The sequence below is a fragment of the Neovison vison genome, chromosome 8 (assembly GCF_020171115.1).
Source record: "Neovison vison isolate M4711 chromosome 8, ASM_NN_V1, whole genome shotgun sequence".
Classification (NCBI taxonomy): domain Eukaryota; kingdom Metazoa; phylum Chordata; class Mammalia; order Carnivora; family Mustelidae; genus Neogale; species Neogale vison.
The window spans coordinates 123,396,002-123,407,246 of NC_058098.1; the positions used below are offsets into that span (position 1 = coordinate 123,396,002).

The following is an 11,245-nucleotide window of genomic DNA, read 5'->3' on the forward strand; positions in this document are numbered from 1 at the left end:
GCGCGCATGCATGTGGGTGCAGGCCAGCTGGAATGCTATCTCCCTTCCATCCCTGGCCCTTTCTCCCAGACTTGCGGATCAACTGTTGCATTGTAATTCTTCATTATGTAGTTTGGAGCTCCTCCTAACTCATATCCACTAGAATAATGTCATTAAACTGAAGCATGAAATGAATGAAAGAAAACCAGTCACGAATAAATGCCCTGTGTCACTCTCTCACCCAGGGGTGAGCCCTGTCCTGTCCTCATATCCAGGCTAGATGCTTACTGGTTGGCCACAGTTAGCTCGGATGAGGAGGAGGGAGCCTGGCAGGGCTGGGCCCCTGAAAGCATCGGGGTGGAAAAATGTCCAGCTCCTCACACGGGAGGCTGTACTTGCCCCGCCAAACCCCACCCCCAAACTCTTCCCTTTAACCTATATATAAAAGGGAGCCACCAGGTTCAGCCCGCACCACAGCCATGAGGAGAAAGGGGCTGTTCTCTGCTCCTGTGATTGAGGCTTTGCTGCTTCTCCTGTTGCCTGGGATTGCCTCCCACGTAAGTAGTGTTTGATCTCCCCTTGACACTTAAGGTTTCTTTCTTTTTTTTAAATTTATTTGACAGAGAGAGAGAGAGAGAGAGAGAAATCATGAGTAAGCAGAGAATCAGGCAGAGGGAGAGGGGAAAGCAAGCTCCCTGCTGAGCAGAGAGCCTGATGCGGGGCTTGATCCCAAGACCCTGAGATCATGACCGGAGCTGAAGGCAGAGGCTTAACCCACTGAGCCACCCAGGCGCCCTAAAGCACGTGCTTTCTGTCACGTGCTCTCCCCTCGCTGATGACTCCTGAGGAGCCACGTCTGCCCTTCCTGCAGCAAAGGAGTCTCCCAGGCCGAAGCAGGAGGTGTAGGGGGTAAGGACCATGGCTGGGGTGTATTTTGGTCTCATGTAAAGACAGTGGCCCCCACTTCCCGAGGGAGGTCCCAGGAAGTGTGCTAAGTGCTTTATACACATTACCCCATTTAATCCTTTCAATAACTTAATTATATTTTCAGATGAGAGAATTGAAACTCAGGAGAAGTCAGTTCAGGAAGGGGTTTAAGTTCTATACACTGTCAGAGTGTTTGGACTTGGGAGAAGATCAAGGCTCTGAGCAGAGGTGAGGCCAACACTTTGCTTTTTGGCGTATGCTGGGAGGTTCAGGAGCTCCCAAGATGCCATAGCTTCTGGTTTTCCCTGGCCCTTTCCTGGGTTAACCTCATTTTGTATACTGGGATGATTTTAAATTTTTTAAAAAGATTTATTTATTTCTTTTAGAGAGAGAATGCAAGTGGGGGTGAGGGGAGGAGCAGAAGAAGAGGGAGAGAAGCAGACTCCCTGTGGAACAGGGACCCCCCATGTAAGGCTCCATCCCAGAACTGTGGGATCATGACCTGAGCCAAAGGCAGATGCTTAACCACCTGAGCCTGTTTTCTGCCTATGTCTTCTACTAGTTAATATAAATGGGTTAAAAACAGTGGGTTCTCTGTGGCCTTCATGGCAAGGCCTTCATGGCAAGGAAAGGCAAGCCAAGACACAATGGGGCCTTCACAGCAAGGCAAAAAGGCAGTTCATCTGCCGGCACCCTGCATAGCCTAGAATGCTATGGGGAAGTTGGGGGAAGGCAGGTCTCCCTCCTACAGGCCTTTTATGGCAGGGAGTGATCATAGTGATTTCGTTCAAGGGATGCCTCTGGTTGCCTTGACTCCAGGCACGTGGGAACACCACACAGGAGTGGGGGTGGGACAGCACCCAGGAGTCGGGTTTGAGTGATTTTCTTGGTAATGAACCGTTTCTACTTTTCCAGGAACATGGCCGTTTCCTCTTCAGCTTCATCTCCCTTGGGTTGGCCTAACCCACTGAAAACAATTTGGATTGTAAGATCTAAGGAAAAAGTGGGGTGCCCGGGTGGCTCAGTGGGTTAAGCTGCTGCTCTCGGCTCAGGTCATGATCTCAGGGTCCTGGGATCGAGTCCCACATTGGGCTCTCTGCTCAGCGGGGAGCCTGCTCCCTTCCTCTCTCTCTGCCTGCCTCTCTGCCTACTTGTGATCTATCTCTGTCAAATAAATAATTAAAATTTTTTTTTGAAGATTTTATTTATTTATTTGACAGAGAGTACAAGTAGGCAGAGAGGCAGGCAGAGAGAGAGGAGGAAGCAGGCTTCCTGCTGAGCAGAGAGCCCGATGCGGGGCTCGATCCCAGCACCCTGGGATCATGACCTGAGCCGAAGACAGAGGCTTTAACCCACTGAGCCACCCAGGCACCCTAAATAAATAAAATATTAAAAAAAAAAAAAGATCTAAGGAAAAAGAAACTAATCTTCTTCTGTAACAATGCATGACCTCGGTACTCCTTAGGAGACAAGGAAAAATGGCCCATTAACGGGACAGTAAACTTTAACATGATCTAGGTCTCTATCTCAAGAAACAGGGCAAATGGACAGAGATGCTCTATGTTCGGGCTTTCTTGCCTCTAGATTGGGTTCCGGACCTAAGGGCCTGTTGCAGAATGTGTTCGGCCACTAATCAGACCAGCAAATCCCCTCCTGATGTATTGGATAATGATTGTCTGAACACTAATGAATCTGAGTTGTCAGAGGAAGCACAAGCCTCTCCGAATGAAGAGGACTTCGGTCCTGTCACTTCTCCTTATGAGCCTGAAGGCCCTTCTCTATCCAGCCCAGCTGAGCACACGAGGAGCAGACTCCTTACCTCCCTGGAGCTCCCCCTGAATCAGCGTTATATCCTCCTTGGAAGGTTGCCAACGGAGAAATGGGCACTAGATGAGTCCACGTCCCATTCTCCAGGGCAGACTAGGGTCAAAACAACAATTAGGACAATATTCTGAAAACCCTTCTCCATTTATTGAGGGTTTTCAACAAATATCCATTATGTATGATTTGATCTGGCCATATATATGTGTGTGTATATATAAAATATTATATAAATAGTATAATAATTCATATATAATAAGATAGAAATACATATACTTATATATATATAATATTGCATCCATCCATCTATCTATCTATCTGTCTCAATCGTACTAACTCGCTGCTGCACCCCTGATGGGAAAAACAACCACATCTGGGTAGGCGCCCAAGAGTTTGCTGGTGACAACAAGGGACAGAGAACATTATCCGGTGGGGGGGCTGCTGTCCCAAACACTGAGTCACACTGGTACTATCAGGAGGCTAGTCAGGGAAGAGAGGAACAAGATCGTATGATCACCTGCCTGAGAGAAGAAACGAGAAAAGGCTTTACTAAAGGTATACATTTTAACAAAATTCAGGCAGTCACACTAAGAGCTGATAAAAATCCTGCTCTAATTTTGGAGTCACCTAGTAGAGGAAGCTCTCGGCAAGTATGGAAACCTGGACGCAGGGACATCTGAGGGAATAACTATTTTAAACAGGCAGTTTATAAATCTGTCTGTACCGGGCATCTACCTAAAATGGCTTTAGGCCCTCAAACACCCAACTCAACATCTCTTGGAGGTGGCCACAGGAGTTTTTAGTAATCGGGACATGATATTAAAACAGGAAAACGACCAGAGGGCTAAATTGGAGGGTGAGATACCAGCTCGAATACTGGCTGCCAGGATTGAGAACTTCCCACGACACCCGGCTAACCCAGAAGGAGGCAAGGGCCGCTTCTGGATGAAAGGTCGGGTGAGACCCCATGCTTCCGATGCGGCCAGATTGGACATGGTGAGAAAGGGGCAGGCGGGGCTAGGGAGGGAGAGATAGGTAAGGGGCTACATGATCAGGTTCATAGAAATCTCCCAAATGCGGAGGTGTAAGGAAACCAGAGACAAGGGAATGCTCCAGAGCACCCTGCCTTAGGTGTCCGAGGGGGAAGTCTTATTTATGGCGGTCTCGGGGCGTCTGGGTGGCTCAGTGGGTTAAGCCTCTGCCTATGGCTCAGGTCATGATCTCATGGTCCTAGCATCAAGCCCCGCATTGGGCTATCTGCTCAGTGGGGAGCCCACTACCCCCCCACTTGCCTCTCTGCCTACTTGTGATCTCTCTCTCTGCCAAATAAATGAATAAAATCTTTATTTATTTATTTATTTATTTATTTTTTAAAAAGATTTTATTTATTTATTTGACAGAGAGAGATTACAAGTAGACAGAGAGGCAGGCAGAGAGAGAGAGAGGGAAGCAGGCTCCCTGCTGAGCAGAGAGCCCGATGCGGGACTCGATCCCAGAACCCTGAGATCATGACCTGAGCCGAAGGCAGCGGCTTAACCCACTGAGCCACCCAGGCGCCCCTAAAATCTTTATTTATGACAGTATCCTGCGGTCAAAAGAAAATAACCAGAAGCCTGAAAAGAAGTAAGCCATTAAAGATGTTATCACTAGCCCTTAATCAATGGAGTTGCCAGGAGAGAAGTCAAAAAGATACAGGTTCCCTGGTTAAGTTTCAATAAAAGACCAACCCCAAAAGCTCTCAGTGGCTCCCCTGTCGGGACCCCTCTCACTCCTGAGAGCTTTTCTTTCTGTGCCCTTGCTTAATAAAAACTCTATCACTTTACTCACAAGAATGAATGTCTGTGAGATTCATTCTTTGACTCTGCGTGACAAGAACCTGCTCTCCCACTTCAGTTGGAGCAGTAAGTGTCCCAAGAAGGGCTCTACCCCTGGGCCACGTCCAGAATGTAAAAAAGAAGGACGTTGGAAGAGAGACTGTCCTGTCTCTAGAGAGAGAGGAGGTCAGACACTCACATCCTGCCAGAGAGGAAGCAGAACTGGAGGGTCCTCCATGACAGGACCCTGAGGCTGGTTGGTCTGGCTCTTTTGATGTCAAGATGATTGAATCCCGGGTTGCCCTAGAAGTGGGAGTTGAGTTTATCAATTTTCTTATGGATACAGGTGCCACTTACTCTGTCCTTGTTCAGCCCTCTGGCCCTACTTGTCTTTCTAGCCATAGAGTTGTCCGTATAGAAGGGGAAACTGAAACGTGCCATCAGACTGTGACTCTAATTTGTAAATACAAAAGCCAATTGCTTACTCATGGTTTTCTGGCCCTTCTGTCTTGTCCCACTCCATTACTCGAGCAAGGTTTGACCTATAAATTAGGAAGCAGTTTTGCTCTTTTTTTTTTTTTTAAAGATTTTATTTATTTATTTGACAGAGGGAGATCACAAGTAGGCAGAGAAGCAGCCAGAGAGAGAGAGGAGGAAGCGGGCTCCCTGCTGCGCAGAGAGTCCAATGAGGAGCTCAATCCCATGACCTTGGGATCATGACCTGAGCCGAAAGCAGAGGTTTTAACCCACTGAGCCACCCAGGCGCCCCAGCAGTTTTGCTCTTACAAAAGAAGAGGATGGTATGTTCTCTTTAACACTTGGAGTACAAAACCCTTACCCTGATATCCCTTTTGATATTGGAAGGAAGTTAACCCACAGGTCTGGGATTGTGATGTCCCCAGAAGGGCTCCTTTTTTTTTTTTTTTTTTAATATTTTATTTATTTATTTGTCAGAGACAGAGGGAGAGAGAGCGAGTGAGCACAGGCAGACAGAGAGGCAGGCAGAGGCAGAAGGAGAAGCAGGCTCCCTGCCGAGCAAGGAGCCCAATGTGGGACTTGATCCCAGAACCCTGGGATCATGACCTGAGCCAAAGGCAGCGGCTTAACCCACTGAGCCACCCAGGCGTCCCTTTTTTTTTTTTTTTAATAGCAAAACAAAACTGCATGTTTTATTTATCAAAGACAATGAAATCAGAAAATACAGAGAAATACAGAAGAAGTTATAAAGCATAATTTATTTTTTCAGATGGAACAATGTTCCTGAATAGTTTTAGATGTATCTTTTAGTAGTAGTCAGTATCTAATTATAAACAACCAACCAATTTTATATGTCTCTATAGCTGTATTAAATTATTTTTAAGTTTAAAAGATGATGTAATTCCCATCATTTTTAATGTTGGCATTCAAAAACAAAAATAGAACTGAAAAGAAAACAGATGAGACATAAAATGATTTGCAAAATGTAGTAGCTTGTGAATGTAGATTCCAGCTGTAGTAATGGTCACATACACGCATTCTCTTGCCACACGCACACACACACACCACACTCCCATATTCCACAGACACATTTCTGTAACTTGAAAACAGATTATTTTGCATATCTTAATTCAAGATATGACTTTGTTAATTCTACAATCATAAAGCAAGAAGCTATTAGTACAAGTTCTGATTTGTTTCATTTAACAAACTAAACATCTAAAGAAAAAATTATTACAATGAAAATTGAAAGATACTTTTATTGGCTTTTTAAAAGACAAATGCCAATGAGAATATCTTATTCAGAAAATTAATTTTCAAAAGTGTCTTAAAGGAAATAAATATAATATCTAATACAATCTCTTCCTGCAAGACTCTCTAAGATGGCAATCTTAAAAACCAAGGTTCTCGACTGAGAATCCCTAAATCTGGCATTTCCCTTAAAAAGAAAACAACAACAACAACAACAACAACAAAGAAAACAACAAAAAGATGTTCTCTTAAAGGACATGTGGAATATCCATATCTTCTTAAAATCTGTCCTAAAACAAACTATCTTTAACATCCAGATTTTCTCTACATGTTAAGTTCACTTAATTTTAAGTTAATTGAAAAGATAGTTTCTAAGAAAACAATGCAGAAAGTAATTTATGCATGGTTATTTACAGAAAGAGTTTGCTAAATAATAATGTAAATATCATGTTCAAAAACCTGACAAAGGTTTTCTATAATCAGCACTGCAGTTTTCAAAAAAACTATATATAACAAAGGGCATTTCATGTGTACAGTCACTAGATGACTCTAGAAGCCAGAAACTAAAGCATCTGACGTGGTTAATAATTTCATTTTTATTATACTAAATGTCAGGTCAGAAGTCAATGGCATTTACATGCTGGAAGACTGTTTCTCATTCACCCCTTTCAATTATATCAAACACTGATTAAGCAAACATGACTGGACTTTACTGCTACAACTTTATAGTTTCTTTCAAGTATACGCAAATCTTTTACATGGGCACATATGCAAATGTGCAAAACAAATGAAATTTAAATATTTAAGAGAATGAACAGAAATGGCTTTTAAGCATAAACCATCCTGCCTACCATTCAATTCTGAAGATCTATCTTCTCTTCACTAATTTGTCTTCTGCTTTTAGTCACCTTCTATCCTATTAAAGTTGTAGGTTTACAGATGATTTGGAATTTTCACATTGGTTTAAGATAAGAATGTCTGGTCGATGCAGTCTCTATAATAAGAAGAAATATCTTGTTCTATGAGCAGCTGTCATACCTTCAGACATGTTTCTGACTTTTAGATAATTAGCAAATCCTCTGAAGAAAAGCAGCAGGCCAAGTACAAGAAATATCCACCAAAGCCAATACTGTCCATTGAAATAGCCAGTAAAATAATCAGAAAACCTAACAATAAGGATCCATTTGATCAATGAAAGTCCAAGTCCACAGATGGCACCCGACCTTCCAGCTATGGTATTGGCGACACAGAAGGATAAACAAAATCCAAGCCAGTTGAAAATAAATGCCATGAAAAACGCCAGCATGAAAATCGCAACATTCCCCACTCTGAGCTGGTCTGCATCACTAAAGTCATCTCTCGGTCGACACTCTTCCTCCTGAATTCTCTGGGCTGTCTCTGCGGCGGCGGTTGCCATGGCAACAGCTTTGGCCTTCTCCGCTTCATCGTCTGTAGGAAGGGAGGTAGCAACACTGCAGGGAGGTGGCACAGGATAAAAGTCACTGTGAACTTCTGTATCTGAAGTTGTAGGTACTTCCACAGTAATACTACTGTCAGGTGGAGGAGAAGAGTCCGTTTCAAGGACTGATGCTGAAGGAGCCGTCGGAACGCTCTGCGGCGCTGCGTTTGACGTTGATCGTTGCTCTGCAGCAGATGATTCGGAATTATCCTCTTCATCGTGAAGCACCAGGTAGCGGCCAGTTCCTGGCTGGTGAGGATCCAATCCCGCCCGGCTCGGGATCCGGCTTCCGAGCGGGCGAGTCCTCTCGGTGCTCGACCCCCTCGTCCAGCCCCGTCGCCGACGTCGTGGCCGCAGCGCCCCTTCCGCCTCTGTCTCTGCCGCCGCGGTTGCCCGGCCGGGCCGCTTCACTTCCTGCCGCTCCCGCAGCAGCCGCGGAAACCTCCGCGTCCGCCACCGCGAGGTGAAGCCCCGGAACCGTCCCCAGAAGGGCTCTGAAAGCACAACCAGTTAAAGTGACCTTAAAAGGCCCAGTTGCTATGCCTTATAGAAGACAGTATGCCTCAAAGGCTGTGAGACAAAGGCTGGATTACAACCACTTACTGATACATTTCTCACACATGGTATTTTAAAACCATTTATAACACTCCAGTTTTACCAGTAAAAAAGCCAGTGGGTGGGCTCAGTTGGTTAAGCGTCTGCCTTTGGCTCGGGTTGTGTGGTCCTGGGATCGAGTCCCACGTCTGGTTCCTTGCTCAGTGGGGAGCCTGCTTCGCCCTCTGCCCTTCTCCCCTGCTCATGATGGTTCTCTGTCTCTGTCTCTTAATCTCTCTCTAATAAATAAATGATTTCTTTAAAAAAGAAAAGAAAAATCAAATGGAGAATATCGAGTGGTACAAGACCTAAGGGCCATAAATGACTCAGTCATACGTATTCATCCCAGAGTGCCAAACCCATATACTATTCTCACCCTGGTCCCTGGGGATGCCAGCTGGTTTACTGCACTTGACTTAAAAGATCCCTTCTTAGGGCGCCTGGGTGGCTCAGTGGGTTAAAGTGTCTGCCTTTGGCTGGGGTCATGATCTCAGGGTCCTGGGATCTAGCGCTGCATGGGGCTCTCCACTCAGCGGGGAGCCTGCTTCCCCCTCTGTCTCTGCCTGCTTCTTTGCCTACGTGTGATCTTTCTCTGTCAAATAAATAAATAAAATCTGGAAAAAAAAAAAGACACCTTCTTTTGCACCCCTTTGAATGGGCCTCCCCTTCCAGCCTGTTGAATGAGCCTGGACAGTCTTGCCATGGGAGTTTAAAGACACTCCTCACTTATTCTGGGCTGCACTTAGCAAAGACCTCCGTGATATCACTCTGCGTCAAAGACCTGTAATTCAGTATGTGGGGGATATTTTAATCTGTGGTCCAACAGAGGAAATCTGATAAAAATTCTATAACCTTACTTAATTTCTTGGCAGACAGAGGGTATCATGTCTCTCCTAAAAAGGTGCAAATATCTGAGCAGAAAGTATGATACTTGGGATATGAACTAACACCACATCACTATACTCTATCTACTGATCTATTAGATCTTGAGCCCCCAACTACTAAGAAACAACTCTGAACTTTCCTGGGCGTGGCAGGCATTTGCTGCCTAGGGAATCCCTGGATTGGGGCTCATAGCCAAGCTTTGTATGATTCAATTAAAGGTCTTGATGAAGAGCCTTTACTTGGGACTGAAGCCCAGCAGACAGCCTTCAGAACGTTAAAAACTAAAGTCCTGGGGTGCCTGAGTGGCTCAGTGGGTTAAAGCCTCTGCCTTCAGCTCGGGTCATGATCTCAGGGTCCTGGGATCGAGCCCCACATTGGGCTCTCTGCTCAGCGGGGAGCCCGCTTCCCTTCCTCTCTCTGTCTGCCTCTCTGTCTACTTGTGATCTCTCTCTGTCAAATAAATAAATAAAATCTTAAAAAAAAAAAAAAACAGAAAACTAAACTCCTATCAGTCCCAGCCTTGGTTCTACCAAATTTAGAAAAATGTTTTACTTTATACATGCAGAGGGGCCAAGCTTTGGGAGTTATCACCCCAAAATAGGAGGTGAAACAAGACCAGTGGGCTATTTTTCTAAGTCACTGGACAGTGTAGCACGAGGGTGGCCAGCTTGTCTCCGAGCAGTGGCTGCAACTGCCCTCCTGGTAGAGGAAGCCTCAAACCTTAGTATGGGACAGTCCCAAACTGTGATGATCTCACACCAGGTCCACAGTGTTTTAGGAACTAAAGATTAGCAATGAATGACTGGGACAGCGGGGGGGGGGTGCGGGTGTGTGCAACTTACTAAACACCAGGCTGTGCTTTTAAACATACCTGAAGTGGTCCTTAAGACCTGTCAGACTTAGTGGCTCCTGGGTGGCTCAGTGGGTTAAAGCCTCTGCCTTTGGCTCAGGTCATGATCTCAGGGTCCTGGGATCAAGCCCCGCATCGGGCTCTCTGCTCAGCGGGGAGCCTGCTTCCTACCTCTCTCTCTGCCTGCCTCTCTGCCTACTTGTGATCTCTGTCTGTCAAAAAAAAAAAAAAAAAAAAAAAAAAAAGACCTGTCAGACTTAGGGGCTCCTGGGTGGCTCAGTCAGTTAAGCATCTACCTTTGGCTCAGGTCATCGGATTAAGCCCTGCATTAGGCTCTCTGCTCAGTGGGCAGTCTGCTTCTCCTTCTCCGTCTGCTGCTACTCCCCCTGCTTGTTATCTCTCTCTCTCAAATACATAAATGCAATCTTAAAAGAAAAAACAAAAAGAAACTTGTCACTATGTCTAGACCTGACCCTTGTACTTCTTTCTATAGAACATAACTGTTCTGGGGTTATTGATCTCGTTCATTCTAGCCAGATTTAAAATATTCTCCTCTTGATAAAGCAGATGACAGTGTTCAGTGGTGATGGTAGTTTTATGGAAAAGAGGATAAGAAAAGCTGGGTATGCAGTCGTCAGTCTAACTCAGACTACTGAAGCCAAAGCTTTCCCAGCAAATACATCTGCCCCAAAAACAGTTCGTAGCATTCACTTGTGCTTTACCATTGGCAAAGGACCTCAGAATCAGTATCTATACTGACTATTAAATATGCCTTTCTGGTCCTACAGGTACACGGAGCAACCTGGAAAGAGAGGGGTCTATTATCAAGTCCTAACTCTCCCATTAAATATGGACCTGAAATAACAGATGTCCTAGAGGCTGTGCATGAACCCAAAGAGGTGGCTGTAGTTCATCTCAGGCGACATCAAAAGGACAGGTCCCTGGAATCAGAAGGGAGTAACACAGCAGACGTGCAGCCCGGGAGGCTGCTCAAAGCCTGCTAGTACCGCGTCTCCTACCAGTCCTGCTGCCAACTAATGTATATCCACAGTCTATTCAGATCAAGAAACCTGAGTAGCCCAGGAACGGGGATTTTAAAAAAATGCACAGGACTAGTTTATAACTGACGGAGGGAAAGTCTTTATACTCAAAGACAACCAATGGAAATTAATGCAGGGTATACATCAG

General features: G+C 45.3%; 1 protein-coding gene across 1 annotated transcript; it reads right to left on the reverse strand.

The window, feature by feature from the left end:
* Positions 1–6,847: 6,847 nt before the first annotated feature.
* Positions 6,848–8,339, reverse strand: LOC122915487 (NEDD4 family-interacting protein 2-like). Its single transcript, XM_044262250.1, is given in 3 exon segments — positions 6,848–7,995; positions 7,997–8,222; positions 8,332–8,339. Coding segments are annotated over 3 exon segments (966 nt in total). The 3' UTR covers positions 6,848–7,263.
* Between the last annotated feature and the right edge of the window lie 2,906 nt (positions 8,340–11,245).